Genomic DNA, 17,662 nt, shown 5'->3' on the forward strand with positions numbered 1-17,662 from the left:
TTTTGTACTTATTTTATTGTACTGGTCATCAACATTTGCATAGAAGTAGCTTATTTGGTAAAAGTGTGCACTGTCTCTTTAACCAGTAATGACATCATTCATGAGGCAGGAGGGGAGTGGCCTGTCAGGAGCCCTTTTCACACCTTCAGTTCGCTGAGCTATTGGTCATCTTTGGGAAAGACGTGAGACAGATTTAAGTGAATGAATAGTTCACTTAAATAGTTTTGGTGACAATCAGATTTGAAATCAGCCTATTTTGTGTTAAGTAGAGCGATCATAATGCAGCCCAGACTCCTAGCGCAGGCCAAGTAGAGCTATCATAATGCAGCCCAGACTCCTAGCGCAGGCCAAGTAGAGCTATCATAATGCTATCAAAACACACAAGGTTTTTTTTATGAATTAAAAAGGGCTTTAGGTGGTGAGTGTGGCAGGGGGCTTGGTAGGACCGTCTGCACGGCTGGATTTGGTTCAGGCCCGGGCAAGAGACTTTGAGGCCCCCATCTTGGCAGCTCATCATGGAGCTGAGAGAAAAGGTTGAAGTTTTAAAGCAAATTTCCTAATACTACGTTCTTCTGCTCAAACATAACAAAATCAATGCTCTTGAATTCATTACTCAGAATTGTTAATAACACACAGTTGAAGTTGTAAGTTTACATACACTTTAGGTTGGAGTTATTAAAACTTGTTTTTCGACCACTCCACACATTTCTTGTTAACAAACTATAGTTTTGGCAAGTCGGGTAGGACATCTACTTTGTGCATGACACAAGTAATTTTCCAACAATTGTTTACAGACAGATTATTTAACTTATGATTTACTGTATCACAATTCCAGTGGGTCAGAAGTGTACATACCCTAAGTTGACTGTGCCTTTAAACAGCTTGGAAAATTCCAGAAAATGTCATGGCTGTAGAAGCTTCTGATGGGCTAATTGAAATCATTTGAGTCAATTGGAGGTGTACCTGTGGATGTATTTCATGGCCTACCTTCAACTCAGTGCCTCTTTGCTTGACATCACGGGAAAATAAAAAAATCAGCGAAGACCTCAGAAAAACAATTGTAGACCTCCACAAGGAGCAATTTCCAAATGCCTGTACAAACAATAGTACGCAAGTATAAACACCATGGAACCACTCAGCCGTCATACCGCTCAGGAAGGAGACGCGTTCTGTCTCCTAGAGATGAACGTACTTTGGTGCGAAAAGTGCAAATCAATCCCAGAACAACAGCAAAGGACCTTGTGAAGATTCTGGAGGAAACAGGTGCAAAAGTATCTATATCCACAGTAAAACGAGTCCTATATCGACATAACCTGAAAGGAAGGAAGAAGCCACTGCTCCAAAACCACCAGAAAAAGGGTGGCAGCATCATGTTGTGGGGGTGCTTTGCTGCAGGAGGGACTGGTTCCTTTCACAAAATAGATGGCTTCATGAGGAAGGACAATTATGTGGATATATTGAAGCAACATCTCAAGACATCAGTCAGAAAGTTAAAGCCTGGTCGCAAAGGGGTCTTCCAAATGGACAATGACCCCAAGCATACTTTCAAAGTTGTGGCAAAATGGCTTAAGGACAACAAGGTCAAGGTATTGGAGTGGCCATCACAAAGCCCTGACCTCAATCCTATAGAAAATTTGTGGTTAGAACTGAAAAAGCGTGTGCTAGCATGGAGGCCTACAAACCTGACTCAGTTACACCAGCTCTGTCAGGAGGAATGGGGCAAAATTCACCCAACTTATTGTGGGAAGCTTGTGGAAGGCTACCCGAAGCGTTTGACCCAAGTTAAACAATTTTAAAGGCGATCATACCAAATACTAATTGAGGGTATGTTAACTTCTGACCCACTGGGAATGTGATGAACGAAATAAAAGCTGAAATAAATCATTCTCTCTACTATTATTCGGACATTTCACATTCTAAAATAGTGGTGATCCTAACTGACCTAAGACAGGGAATTTTTACTAGGAATAAATGTTAGGAGTTGTGAAAACGGAGTTTAAATGTATTTGGCTAAGGTGTATGTAAACGTCCGACTTCAACTGTATCGGCCCATTATCTTTTCTACATATTTTGTCTGATTTTAGTCGTTTAAATTTACACTAAGCGTTTTTCAATCCAGAGAATGTATTGTCTTAGGTGGTCGAAAAAAGGAAGAAAAAAAACAAACAGTTCTATGCAGAAAAAACCCTGACATTGCTTTCCTTTCCTAATGGTTAGATGTTCTAGCCCTGGGAGTTAGACTCGGTTTCCACACAGGAGTCCACAAGCCTGTTCCCTGGTTACCCACCCATTATACACTCTCCCTCCAGTCTAAACCACACACAATGTAGCCAGCCTCATTCACCAGCTTGATGCGGTAGTCTGGTCCTGTTGATGAGCAGGTGTGTAATAGGAGTCTCTGCTGACGAAGTCCACAGCTGAGCTGGCACAGGCCCACTGTACACATACACTTAGAACTGGGTCAGTTTGTATGAATCGTCTCCGCCAGCCTGCAGGTCCGCTGAGTACATGGGCTCGGCTGGAAGCATTAGACCATTTTGGTCTGCTCTGCCCCATGCTCACTTATTCACACAACGAGAAGGGATTGGCTGGCGTTTGTTTGGGTTTTGGGAGCCAGTCTTCAGCATCAGGCAGGGTCAGGCTGGGTGAGAGGTGAGCAGCACTTGACACTACAGCCTGAACACACTCAGGCTGACTCTTGATCAGACCGAGAGGCAGGGAGAGCCAGGATGCATCTCTGGAATGATGCTGCTTGTCTTCGAATTATAAAACAGAGACACATTGAAGAGGAATAAACCACCTGACACACAGTTGGCTACAGTCATGTTTATGATTAAGTTATGTCAGTTTTATGTTGTATTGCAGGACAGAGGGCATGGGTGTTAGCTTATGTTATTATGACGGTTTATTGAATGCAGTGTGAGTGAACCATTTTCGAGACTAATCAGAGTGAATCGGGTGTAATCTCAAATGACACCCTAGTCCCAATTTCCCACTACATATATAGGCCGTGAATAGGGTACCTAGAAGAGACCAGATAAGTGGATCCATTTCCTCTTTGATGTTACCTGGCTTTGATCTAGATCTGGTGGATAGTGGGGCTCTGGTGTCAGCAAGCCACTGTTGGTGGTTCTCATTCTCCCCCTCTCCTTTTCAACAGAACAAAAGACTCATTCTGAGTCACTTCTTCCCTGTAATATTCACCCTCATGTTGATAAATCACATGTCTCATACAGCTGGAGACTGTCATTAGGCTAATAATATTCATCATGAGCTCTCATATGGCGAATTGGCCTTTCTTGGTTTCATTTTAATGTGCCTCGCTCAATCCCTTGTGATATTTTGCTTGCAAAAATGCTTGATTTGCTGCAGCAATTCTGACATTGTGCATGGCAATATGTGATGATTCTGTCCAATTTGGAACAAAGTGTGAAAATGCTTCTTTTATGGAGATGGATGTCCCTTGAATGTAAATTGGTTACAAAAGCATTGCCACTTCCTCGCTTGGTTTTTGGTGAGTCGGGCTAATTCTAATGTTGCTTCTAATCATGTGAAGCATGATTAATATATGAATGGCTGCAGAAACTCTAACAATACAGCAGGCTCTTAAAACACTTTGTTTCTATCTCCCTCCTGTTTCATAGCGCGGCAGATTTGGTTACTCAGTCATTTGATCATTTTTCTTTGTCATTTTCTCCCTTGTCACCGAGCTGTCCACACATCCTCTCTGTGCGTCAGTGTACCTGTCCCTTGTCACCGAGCTGTCCACACATCCTCTCTGTGCGTCAGTGTACCTGTCCCTTGTCACCGAGCTGTCCACACATCCTCTCTGTGCGTCAGTGTACCTGTCCCTTGTCACCGAGCTGTCCACACATCCTCTCTGTGCGTCAGTGTACCTGTCACTTGTCACCGAGCTGTCCACACATCCTCTCTGTGCGTCAGTGTACCTGTCCCTTGTCACCGAGCTGTCCACACATCCTCTCTGTGCGTCAGTGTACCTGTCCCTTGTCACCGAGCTGTCCACACATCCTCTCTGTGCGTCAGTGCCGCTCAATGGAAAATGGCATGTTGAAAAATACCTGATTAATAATTCACTGTTTTGAATGACAACTGTGTTTCCGGGGGAAGTAACTTGTTCCTTTTTAGGCATTTAAATTGTTTTATTTGGCATAGCATGCTGGATTAATTAGCCAAACTGTCATAACCACCAACCCACTGGTTTAATGTAATGTAGCTTGACTCTATAATCTTATTGAAATCAGACATTTAATAGGTTTCGTTTATTAGGATCCCCATTAGCTACTGCACATGCAGCAGCTACTCTTCCTGGGATCCACATAAAGGTTGGATGAAGTGTTGTCAATTGTGAGGTCTGAGATGGTATCTCTGCTCAACGGGAACAGATACCAAACCTTTTATCTGTCGTTCATTCATATGAAACCTCTTGCAACCCTGTGTGTGTGTCACCCTTGCTGCCAGGATGCCCTGAACTTGAGAGCGTAGTTAATGAAGATGAAGCGGGGCTGCCCATTAAGGGATTTACTCTCTGCCTTAAGCATGATTAATGCCAGGCTTGAGGAGCAAGGGAAGACAAGTGTTTTTAAATAGTGATGGATCACACATGAGGGGTGAAGAGGTGGAGGCCTGCGAACAGGGTGGTAGAGATGACACCACTACACTGGGGCATGTTCCCATACCACTCCGGGCAGTAGTTGCCCTTGGGCACAGGCCAGATCAACTATCAGTTTACCCTCTACAAATCCTAACCTTAACACATGAATGCAAAACTGAATGACCTTAGATTGGCATTTAATTAGGCAACTTTATCATGATAGATGGTAGGAAAAGACCCTGACATAGCGCTCCATAGTCAGCCTTGCCTTGCTCTCTCCCCTCCCTGACCCAGGCTGAGCTAGCACCGCCACAGAGGAAGAGGCCGTTGTTCCCCTCCTGTGTGGAAGGATGGTGGTCCTCGTGAGCGCTTAGCTGTGATTTAGCAGATTAAGGGAGTCACACTTCCCTGGATGACTTCCATGTGCTTCAGCTGGCAGGCTGAGTGCCTAGTCAGAATGAGAGACAGGAAAGACTGGTGGCTGGCTAGCTGGCACTCAGCAACATGGGGAAACGGCTGTGGAAAATCCAATGTTACAACAAAATGTGATGTTTGTTCATAATCATTACTTAATGTTGTAATGTAGGTCATAACTTGTACTTCAGCCCTCTTAAAGGTCTTGAGTTCTTTCATCATGGCTAGATTTATAAAATGCAGGGACATGAAATAATCTGCACCTCACCCCCTCGGTTTGTAATATGTCAGGCCACCCAGTAGGGAGGCTAAGAGAGGGGGGCGCTGGACCAACCACCACCAGCACCAGTCTCTGAAGGAGGGATGGACATTTTGGTCAATTTGTTGCCGACGAACCAACCCTCAACAGGTCAACAAACTGTAAAAAAAAAAATATATATATACATTTATTAGCGATCGTGAAACTTCTCGCTTTGCCTCTTCCTCTCTGATACCTTGCATGCATACAAGGAACATACTTTTTTCATGAATAGCTTAATGGAAACCTGCAACATTAGCAAGCCTATCGTCTTCCAGGCAAAAGGCTATATTATTGAACATGCAACATTAGGAAGCCTATCGTCTTCCAGGCAAAAGGCTATATTATTGAACATCCAACATTAGGAAGCCTATCGTCTTCCAGGCAAAAGGCTATATTATTGAACATGCAACATTAGGAAGCCTATCGTCTTCCAGGCAAAAGGCTATATTATTGAACATGCAACTCCTATAATGAAGCAGCTAATAAAACACATTTTTCAAACATTTTCCAAAATGCAATTCACGGGAAAACAGTTCTAAACAGCACGCCTAATGTTTTTATTTCACCTTTATTTAACCAGGTAGGCAAGTTGAGAACAAGTTCACATTTACAATTGCGACCTGGCCGAGATAAAGCAAAGCAATTCGACACATACAACAACACAGAGTTACACTTGGAGTAAAACAAACATAGTCAATAATACAGTAGAAAAATAAGTCTATATACAATGTGAGCAAATGAGGTGAGATAAGGGAGGTAAAGGCAAAAAAGGCCATGGTGGCAAAGTAAATACAATATAGCAAGTAAAACACTGGAATGGTAGATTTGTAGTGGAAGAAAGTGCAAAGTAGAAATATAAATAATGGGGTGCAAAGGAGATAAATAAATACAGTAGGGGAAGAGGTAGTTGTTTGGGCTAATTTATTGATGGGCTATGTACAGGTGCAGTGATCTGTGAGCTGCTCTGACAGCTGGTGCTTAAAGCTAGTGAGGGAGATAAGTATTTACAGTTTCAGAGATTTTTGTAGTTCGTTCCAGTCATTGGCAGCAGAGAACTGGAAGGAGAGACGGCCAAAGGAGGAATTGGCTTTGGGGGTGACCAGAGAGAGATGCCTGCTGGATTGCGTGCTACAGGTGGGTGCTCCTATGGTGACCAGAGAGCTGAGATAAGGGGGGACTTTACCTAGCAGGGTCTTGTAGATGACCTGGAGCCAGTGGGTTTGGCGACGAGTATGAAGCGAGGGCCAGCCAACGAGAGCATACAGGTCGCAGTGGTGGGTAGTATAAGGGGCTTTGGTGACAAAACGGATGGCACTGTGATAGACTGCATCCAGTTTATTGAGTAGAGTATTGGAGGCTATTTTGTAAATGACATTGCCGAATGTGAGCGGTTCCATGTGATTGAGATGATACAATATACATTTAGGAGAGGGAATCTAATAGTAACAACTAGGATTGGTTTCGAATACTATGATTTTGGCTTCTGGACAACAAAAGAAAGTTCATATGAAAACTAATAAAATGATTACCTCCACTTTTCTGTGGATGGATTTTTGCTTCTTTGAAGCAAGGTAAGACATGCCTCATTATTTGAAGTAAAGTAAAACGTTCAGGTTTCAAACAATTATACTGCCTCAAGCTCACATTGCAGAGGTGGGTGACACGCTGATAGACTGCCTACCGTTGACTATAGGTTATGCGCTCGAATGGCGAATGGGAGGTGCACTTTAATTATGAGTTGAGATTGACAAATAAAAATGGCTCTTTTTAATCGTTATTTGTTGCGCGATGACTGGGTTTACAGAAAGCGTTTCACTCCAGTACCAGTTTCTTGAGGCGCTGCTCTCGCGCTGTCTGACAGGTGATAGGCTATTCCGCTCCACAAACTACACTTTGTATGCTGTGCCCGTGGTATAAATAAGATGCATGACGACTACCAAAATACACACGCGCCAATTTAATTCCACCAAATTATGCAAATTAACCCATAGACCGATTTTTAAGCATGACTGGGCAAATGTATTTTTCGAACAAGCTATCCGATTTAACGGTTAACATCCCTACTCTGAAGCCGTGAAAATATTGCACTGTATACTCACTCCTGTGACTGTGAAATGAACCCCCTCCCTCTCTACTACTCAACAACAGGCTTTAAGTTTAAACAGTTTAACACAAAAGATCTGGATTTTTGCATTACTGTCTTATAAATGGGACACCCTAGAACCCATCCCCCTGTACTTGTGAAAAGCATTATATATTTCAATATAGGCCAGAACCTTTTAAATAATCCATGGAGGTATAGTAAATGCTTTCCTTATGTGTGTTTTGCTGAGTGAATGAAACACTAGTTACATTGTTAGCCTCCTGCCCTTCTCTCTCTCCCTCCCTCAGTGGCAGGGAGTTTTTCCTGTTTTCCTGTATTGATAATAGGCCTTACAGGAAGAGAACATCTGGGAACCCAATAATTATTAGTATTTATTGTCCTCAGACACTGGGCTGCTAAAGAGGGAGACTTTATTGGTTGCTAGGAGACATAAACTGCTGCCGGTGATATGGGGGATGGTTGGGTCGACTGGAGGGAAAAGCGGGAAAGGGCCCAGGGATGCTGGGAATAAATCCCAACGCTCCTGAGATGGTGAGAGAGAATGAAGGAGAGAGAGCGAGCTGGGGTTCAATGAAGAGAGATGGACTGTTGTGTTTGTCACACTGATTAAGTCATCACCTGCCTGTGATTGTGGGATTCACAGCCGCATATCTCCTTCACACCACCCTCACACAAACGCATGCACACTCCTCTCATTTATCTGTTCTTTACCAGGTTTGACTGTACGCCTACACCTAATATGATTTCCAAAGTGTTAGTAGGACCAGCTGTTTTTCTGGACCATAGATGGAGCTATAACTATGATCCTGAGTACAGTTTTTCCTGGTCAGGTCCTGTGGTTAGAAAAACGACTTAAGTGTCAGCATCCACACACCCTGGGGAGGAGCCTGCCAGCCTGGGTCAGGCTGTAGTACAAAGGACTGCTTATTGAAACCCTCATATGAACTCCATTAGACTTTTGGCTATGCCCCCTGGCGCAGGTGGACCAGTCTGTTCTTTGTGTGCTGGTGAGGGGGGAGGGAGGGAGGGAAGAGTTTGATTAGTGAGAGAGGTGGGAAAGGGAGCATGTTAAAGAAACAACAAGCCCTCACACTAGCTTTCTATTGCTCCAGATAGTGCTATAGAAGCGATGTAGCCTGGCGTGCAGGCCTTTATGTGCCTATTTGATATGCATATCTGACTATGTTCCCTTCAGGAGGGAGTGCGATTGAGGATATGCAGCCAGTCGGTCATGCTGGTGTGTGGAGCCTCTTGATCATCTGTAGGTGGTGGGACTGGGAGTCCTCCAAGCTTCCTCTCCAGTAGGCTCACTAACTAGCTGTCCAGGAACATACAGCACCTGCCATCCTCTCTCAACCCCCTCTATGTCTACAGCTACTATTTACTATTTTATTAGGATCCCCATTAGCTGTTGCCAAGGCAGCAGCTACTCTTCCGCTTCTCTTCCTAGCTCAATGAGAGCTGTGAATTTAATAGCATTGAATGTGGAATCTGCTGTGATGTCAGAAGGCATAAAGCAAATGGGTCCTGTCAATCAGGAATGATGAGCTACTTCCAATTACAATTGAGCTATGAATGCAGCAAAGTAATGTAGCAGTGTGTGAAGAAGACTGACATCCCACTACATTTACAGACAAACTCATGGTTTAAATTGTGCTATTCTATGATTTGCAACATTAAGATGTTTCAATGCATAATAAGCAGTAGGCTGTTATTTGATTGACATTTTATTTTGTTTGGAACTTCAAGTAAGTGATTCTGTCAATCTGGATGTAATTTGAGTGATATTCCCCAGATGACGTTGTTACCATCCCACACAGTTTCACCATGCTGGTTTCACTACAGACACTGTTACACATTATAGTCCGTTGTAATCAAGCCTGCCATAGTGACGTTCATGCATTATCTTTGTTTAAAAACTGCAGCCTTTGTACAGAGTTGTCTTAGCTCATCATTCCTGATTGACAGGACCCATTTGCTTTAGTCTACTTGGTGTTACAGCACCCAAAACCATTATGCAATTAGGTTATTTGACTTTAGGTATAACGGTATGTATATTCTACTGCTTCAAAACAGCAGTACAGGTTTTACAGTTATATTAGACTACACTACTGGACGAAAAACATGACGCGCTACTGTGTGAATAGTTAGGGGTTTAATTCAAGCTATTCAAATTCTGTCTCTCTCTCTTTCTCTCGCTCTCCAGGTGATGGAGTGGGCCTTGGTATAAGCTCTGTAGGACACAGCCAGCATACGTAGGTGAAGGTCAAAGGTCATGTGTCAGCCTGCAACCTGATGCCCAGCCTCCCATCACCCTCACCGGCCATGGACGGGGAGAACTACCTGCACCCAGAGGGGCCACAGCTGGACAGCAGCATTTTCGAAGTTGCCTCTTCCAATATGGAGGTATGTCGTATGCACACTACACACGTTTACACATCCACCCATTTTGGTAAACTCAAATTTCCAGGAAAATGTGGCTACATAATATGCTAATATTAAAAGGCTACATATGCAAATAATAATGTTTATTGTCATCAAACATTTTGTTAGAATGGCTAATGGCATGCAGAACTCTTATCTCTGGATCTCCACTGGCCCCTCTACCTCCGGTCCTCTGGGCTGGCCTACAGGGGGGCTGACTGTCAGAGACCAAGGTGCCAGGTTACATTTTCTCCCTAGCCACTAATGTTAAAGGTTAGGGAAGGGAATGTTATGTCGGTTATATTTACATGCAGGATGTGCCCTCAGTCTATTGAATCTCCCTCCCTATCTAAGCAAGAAGTACTCAGCAAAGAGTCAACAAAGACCCGCAACTAGTTAAACAGATCAGGTGCTTCTCTCCCCTAGCCTGATAATAACTCATGACTGACTGTCATGGTGGTTAAGGACACACACAATATTTCTGCATTTTTCACACAGAACATTTTTAATAAAACACAAATATCTTGATGTGTTTTGTAAACACACATCTGAAATGCTTCTTATTGTCATTTCTGCTCGTGTTCTGACAAATTTTGTGCTTCAGTTGCACTTCTCCACTTGGATGAGAAATCTTTGTTCGTCAGACCAATAAAATTCCCGCATTCGCGAACGGCATTCTATCAGCAGACCTTATTCTGTAAAGCTGCTTTTCTCCTGCACTTTTCTGTATGTACTTTTTCTTCAGTACTTTTCTAAGTACTTTTCTTCAGTCATTTTCTGTGTACTTTTCACCTGTAAAATGCAAGATTAACTTAATAAAGCAAGACATTAGAAAATGTAGCTGGTAAAAAAAAATGATATGATTAACATCGGCATGCATCGTTTTTGCAAGAAAGACCTTGCCTTTTCATTGTAAGCTAATTTACGTGTGGCTGCTAGCCAAATAGCATTGCACTTCTGTTGTCATCTGATGAAAATGAAGCTATTTTCTGACGAATGTGTTGCACTAATGTAATTACATGGGCCTGATCACTCTATTGAAGCAAAAAAACACTGACTTTTAATATAAATTACAGGTGAAATGGTTTTTATGGTCTCCATTTCTGAAGGCTAATGCGACTCCTGCAATTTGAGAAGGACCTGGAACACTACAATGGCAGTCATGCATAAGACTTTTTGACATCTGTGGTGGGACGGTGATGTCTTTGTGCTGACAGTTATCTCAACCGATACTGAGCCTGATGAGGGTCAAGATTTCTCAGGCTGATACTCGTTCAGGTCTTAACTAGTGCCGGGCATCATCTATGTCTCGCTTTTAGGAGACGCTGGTACTCTCTAGTGCAGGAATGGGCAACTGGTGGCGTGGCCCACGGATCTCAACTTAATGTTGAGATTTGGGATAGTAAAATACACGAGGTGCAATTTCAAATTTTGTTTGTGTATCAGCAGTTGTTCTATTATGTCAGCTCCTTGCAGTCACTCAATTAGCCCATGCCAGCTAACATATTTAAGTTTGGTAAGTTAGTCTAGCGGTAATCATTGTCAAATTACCAACCGGGGGGCCCCCATTGATTTTGTTAGTCACTCTCACTCATATCATTTTCAAATCTGCAAACATTGTTTTCCACCTTATGGAAAATTAATAGAATTGTAGGAAATTATCTGTAAAACTCTCCCCAAAAATATCCGCCCCATGGCAAAATTAGAATGGCATGAAATGAGTTATACAATTGGGTATGTGACCCCTCATGAGGAATGACCCAGAGGAACCAGAGGAACAAAGACATCCTAAATGGTTACCTGTGAAATGCGCTGGTGGGGGGAAAAAAAAGATTATTTTGTGCACAATTTTTAACAAATGTCATTTTGGGAAAAAGGGTACACCCCTCCCCCCATTTGTCAGAGGTGTAGCCTCATGAATGCAGAGATCTTTTGTTAGTCGATTCCTGACCAAGTAATTTGACAATATAAATACAAAGCATTTTTGACCATATGATATCCAGTCGCATATAGTGTTTGAGTCTTGTTAGGCATGGTATGCTAATGAACCTTTTATCTACTCTGTTTCAGAGTTATCTGTATCCCTCTGGTTCCTGGGGATCATTTTCACAGCAGTCTGGAGGCTACAGCGCACACTGCCCTATGCAATCTGGAAACCAGTAAGTAACCAATCACTTCTCATACCTCACCCTCCCCTCTGCTGCTTTACTTGTGATGTGTATTTAGTATTTTTTAATGAATTTTATTCGGATCCCCATTAGCTACAGCCAAAGCTGCAGCTACTCTTCCTGGGGTCCAAACAAAATATAAAACATGACATAATGCATAACATTAATAGAGAATTACAGCTGAAGGACAGAATTACATGAAATTACACTACTACATTGTGGAAGGTACTATGATTATGCATAATCGTGAATGATGATGAGTGAGAAAGTTGGGGGTATGATTTTTGTAAGTAACTTTCTCACTCAACATTATTCACAATCATGGTAACATCCACATTAATGTATGTGTTTAGAAACATTATATTTTCATTTACAATAAAAGGGACTCAAATGACACACTACATTATTTACCATTAATTTCTATTGGGCACAAAATATTCTGAAACACAATTAAAATAAACAGCAAATGCATTCAACAAGTGTGTAGAGTCACAAGCTTGATGTAGTCATTGTGTGCTAGGACACAATACTAAACTTGACTACTTTTAATACACAAGTTCATTTGTGCCAATACTTTTGGTGTCCTAAAATGGAGGGATTATGTACCAAAAAATCTGTAATTACTAAACGTTTCACCCGATATGGATAAAAATACCCTCAAATTAAAGCTGACAGTCTGCACTTTAACCTCATAGTCATTGTATCATTCCTGGGGTACATGTCTGGAGTACAGAGCCAAAACAACAACAAAAATGTTTAGCCTATTAATAGCTGAATGTATAGAGAGAGAGATCATGCCAACCTATAAGCCCTGCATGACCCCAATGCATTTAAAAACTACACCATGTCCGGGCCAGTAGAAATTCTGTTTGAGCCAGTAGATTTTTGGCCAACTGGGCCAGTGAGAAAGCAAAGTTTACATTGGATTCTGGTTTATTAAATCCAAATAATAATTCAAAAGTACCCTGACAATGAAGCGCCAGTCAACGTACCCTGACAATGAAGCGCCAGTCAACGTACCCTGACAATGAAGCACCAGTCAACGTACCCTGACAATGAAGCGCCAGTCAACGTACCCTGACAATGAAGCGCCAGTCAACGTACCCTGACAATGAAGCGCCAGTCAACGTACCCTGACAATGAAGCACCAGTCAACGTACCCTGACAATGTAGCATCAGTCAACGTACCCTGACAATGAAGCGCCAGTCAACGTACCCTGACAATGAAGCGCCAGTCAACGTACCCTGACAATGAAGCGCCAGTCAACGTACCCTGACAATGAAGCGCCAGTCAACGTACCCTGACAATGAAGCGCCAGTCAACGTACCCTGACAATGAAGCGCCAGTCAACGTACCCTGACAATGAAGCGCCAGTCAACGTACCCTGACAATGAAGCGCCAGTCAACGTACCCTGACAATGAAGCGCCAGTCAACGTACCCTGACAATGAAGCGCCAGTCAACGTACCCTGACAATGAAGCGCCAGTCAACGTACCCTGACAATGAAGCGCCAGTCAACGTACCCTGACAATGAAGCGCCAGTCAACGTACCCTGACAATGAAGCGCCAGTCAACGTACCCTGACAATGAAGCGCCAGTCAACGTACCCTGACAATGAAGCGCCAGTCAACGTACCCTGACAATGAAGCGCCAGTCAACGTACCCTGACAATGAAGCGCCAGTCAACGTACCCTGACAATGAAGCGCCAGTCAACGTACCCTGACAATGAAGCGCCAGTCAACGTACCCTGACAATGAAGCGCCAGTCAACGTACCCTGACAATGAAGCGCCAGTCAACGTACCCTGACAATGAAGCGCCAGTCAACGTACCCTGACAATGAAGCGCCAGTCAACGTACCCTGACAATGAAGCGCCAGTCAACGTACCCTGACAATGAAGAGCCAGTCAACGTACCCTGACAATGAAGAGCCAGTCAACGTACCCTGACAATGAAGCGCCAGTCAACGTACCCTGACAATGAAGCGCCAGTCAACGTACCCTGACAATGAAGCGCCAGTCAACGTACCCTGACAATGAAGCGCCAGTCAACGTACCCTGACAATGAAGAGCCAGTCAACGTACCCTGACAATGAAGCGCCAGTCAACGTACCCTGACAATGAAGCGCCAGTCAACGTACCCTGATAATGAAGCGCCAGTCAACGTACTAGTGCGTAATGAGTCTTATGTAGATTGTCCTGTAAGTGGCAGTCTTAAAATGTGGGGGTGGGCTTCAGTTCCTTATTAAATCTCCTTCATTTCCTGTGGAGCGTTGCATGCCTGGCTGGCTGGCTGGCGTCAACCTCCACCCTCTACAGCGAGGGTATCTCTGCATCTGGCAGCTGGGGCTGTTCCCTGGCCTCCCAGTCAACTGAGATGTGTTGCTCACACTGCCCCCTAACCCTCACCTCTCAGACACACACGCACAGCACATGCGCACACACACATAAGAGCTCCTAACTCTTACCTCCATCTCGCACACACTGGCAATTGTATGCCCAGAAAGGCCTATCTGTGTACCAGTTGTGTACACATGATTTCATCTGGTTTAACAGGGTCAGGTTAATTAGTTCAATGCTTTTTATAGCATTTTCTCCATTCAGTTTTCCCATGTAGCACATGGCAAAGAGAGTATATGTCACCTAAACCTCTAATCCCTACCAACTGTTGATTTAATCCCGTAGAGTCGATATCCGAGCACCCGAAGCAAAACAAATAACCCCCAATAAAATCCGTCAGTTTAAGCTAGAGATCAGTTTTTCTATTGGATTCGTCTCAATCCCCTGCATCCTCACTTCCGCATCTGCGGTGAAAGGTGACCGAGCTAAAGCGCTCTTCTCACAAAATTGTCTGTAACGACCCCCACAAGCGTATTGGGACTCGTCAGATCGGCTTTACCGACTTCAGACAACTTCTGTCTGTATTTCTTTTTTTTTTTTTTAAATGTAACCTTTATTTAACCTTTCAAGTCTGTTAAGAACAAATTCTTATTTACAATGATGGCCTACACCAGCCAAACCCTAACCCGGACGACACTGGGCCAATTGTGCACCGCCCTACGGGACTCCCAATCACAGCTGGTTGTGATACAGCCTGGAATTGAACCAGGGTCTGTAGTGATGCCTCTAGCACTGAGATGCAATACCTTAGACCGCTGCGCACTCTAGAACACTTTAGCCCAAACCGTCCGAACAGTTTGGGCTACACACTAATATGACCTCTCTGTGGAAAATATGACATCTCCATGGAAAGATGAGACTCTCACAAACACGTACATGTCATTGTTTTGCTCTAGGACACCCACAGGCCTCGCAACACCCGTATCTAGGTCCCACGGTACCAGTTGAAAAAATAAATGGACGAATATATGGAGACTGTTTAGTGCCAAAAATAAGGGGTTAAATACATGAGATCTTTGTTATCTCTCAGACATAGGGCACATACTTCAGAACAAACTTCCTTGAGATTTTTTTGGGGGGGGCTGATCTGTTGTTCCATGTAGTGAATCTGTTATTAAATAGACTGTAATGGGTTAACTGTTGATGTAGTTTGCTCTACCTCTTTGCAAAACCTGTGGTTTTCACATTTCCTCAGACTTTAGTTCGTTGGTAGTGGCTTCTTTAATCTATCATCTCTGTTGCAGAGATTCCCCACTTCGATAAAATATTAGGCTAACGAAAGTTGATTTGATTCTACAACTATACTTATCAGCTGTATTAGTCCTGCTTGCCTCCTAATTACATTGTCATTATTGCTGTAATTGTAGCCAGACATCCAATAAATAGCATGAGAGCAAGGCAAATAATGTCAGACATAACAAATTTGTTATTATTATCTACTGTATCGTCTTCAGCTCTGCAGATCAGAATGATGCCTTGTAGCCGTCATTAAGTGCAGAGAGTTGATCTAACTGACATATATGGTTAGAAGTTTTTTTTACTGTAGCTAAAATGGATTTGCTAGTTACCACACAGTTGATCAAGTCCTGTGGTACATTGGGAGACAAGTGATTAAATTAGTCTCAGCCTCATCCTCACATCCCTGTTCAGTGTGAGTAGAGAGTCCTGTGCAGAAATGTGAATGGGTCGGTCTCCAACGCTCTGTTTACTCACCACTCTCTCACTCACTCACACACTGAGCGTAGCCTAGTGGTTAGAGCATTGGACTAGTAACCGAAAGGTTGCAAGATCAAATCCCTGAGCTGACAAGGTACAAATCTGTCGTTCTGCCCCTGAACAAACCCACTGTTCCTAGGCCGTTATTGAAAATAAGAATTTGTTCTTAACTGACTTGCCTAGTTAAATAAAGAACAAAACACAAACACCACACACGCTATTTTAAGACGTCATTGAGATGCTGACTGGATAGATTTATCAATACAGAGCTCACTGAATGAGTGTGAGATCCAGCCAGGGTTGGGTGTGTGTGTGTATTCAAGGGTTGCTATCCAACAAACGGCTGTACATGCCCCCTCAGTTTCGTCACCATGTGGTTTTGCCTCACAGTGTATCTCATATATCAATGCTTTGACAAACAGGCCACCCACCAACTTGAGCTTCTGTTTACAGCAGTACTTCAAAAGCAGTAGATATCTAGGGTGTAGGCCTCTAGCTGTATTGGAACATGTATGGATCATTTTAAATGCAAACTGTTCCTCTGTCTACTGTATCTGCATTGCTGGCAGTCTTTCAGACTAATGCCCTAGTCTGCAGTACAGGGGTGGTGAATTAATTCAGTTTCAATTCAGTTAATTCCATAGTGAATTGAAACAGGCTACCTATTTAAAAAGTAATCCTTCATGTAAATGGAACTAAAACCAAACCCTGACTGACGCACATACTGGTTGTTAACACAGAGTGGGAGATTGACACGACCTGATAATCTAAAGTAGCTAAATGAATGGCAGGTTTGTCTGGAAGTCAAAATGAAAGCTCCTGATGTGGTCAGTAGATAGGCCACGGAAGGATCATTGTGTCACATGTCTTTTGGTAAATTCTGCTGGCTTGCCACACAAGGAAATATTTAACCTCTTCTGGGAAAACAAGATATTGTTATTAATCCCCCCCCCCCCCCCTCCATTCCTGTTAGTGTTTTGAGTGGGTTTATTTTGCCCTTCCTGCCCATGCTAGTATTTTATGTTTTTAGGGGGTGGATCAGCTTTAATATTGCAGATAAATTGTGGATTCTATCAATGTAATGTCTGCATCATTTCCAATCCCCCATATCTTTGTTGTAAAAAAAAAATATATATATATATATATATATATATATATATATATATATATATATATATATATATATATATATATATATATATTTATTTATTTATTTATTTATATATATTTTTTTTTTTAACTAATATTTTCCTTTTTTATTTACCTCTAGCTATACCACCCCTGCCCTAATTGGAGTAAACTAATGGACAACAATACTTAGTCTTCAACTTCCAGCTTATTCATAGTATATACATTTTACGGACGCAGTATATTTTACAATAGTTATTTTATTTGTTTTTAGTCCCAACCGTCAGCTACCGTCAACCCCTCCCATCTTTCTCTGAAGCCCTTCCAGTTTTGATTTCTGCCATATATTTTTCTGCTGTGATGTTTCACAAATGTTCTGAACCTTTCTATGCTAGT

The 17,662-nt window shown here is 42.8% G+C and overlaps 1 protein-coding gene across 2 annotated transcripts in view; it reads left to right on the forward strand.

The window, feature by feature from the left end:
* Positions 1 to 17,662, forward strand: part of LOC106573581 (protein strawberry notch homolog 2) — a 118,814-nt gene that overhangs the window by 25,974 nt on the left and 75,178 nt on the right. For both annotated transcript variants that reach the window (XM_014148740.3, XM_014148741.3), the window contains exons 2-3: positions 9,638 to 9,837; positions 11,926 to 12,014. In XM_014148740.3, the coding sequence (XP_014004215.1) occupies positions 9,727 to 9,837; positions 11,926 to 12,014 (200 nt within the window). In that variant the 5' untranslated portion in view covers positions 9,638 to 9,726. The remainder of the gene's footprint in view (positions 1 to 9,637; positions 9,838 to 11,925; positions 12,015 to 17,662) is intronic.

The sequence above is a fragment of the Salmo salar genome, chromosome 16, assembly GCF_965601325.2.
Source record: "Salmo salar chromosome 16, fSalSal1, whole genome shotgun sequence".
NCBI classification, from domain to species: Eukaryota; Metazoa; Chordata; class Actinopteri; order Salmoniformes; family Salmonidae; genus Salmo; species Salmo salar.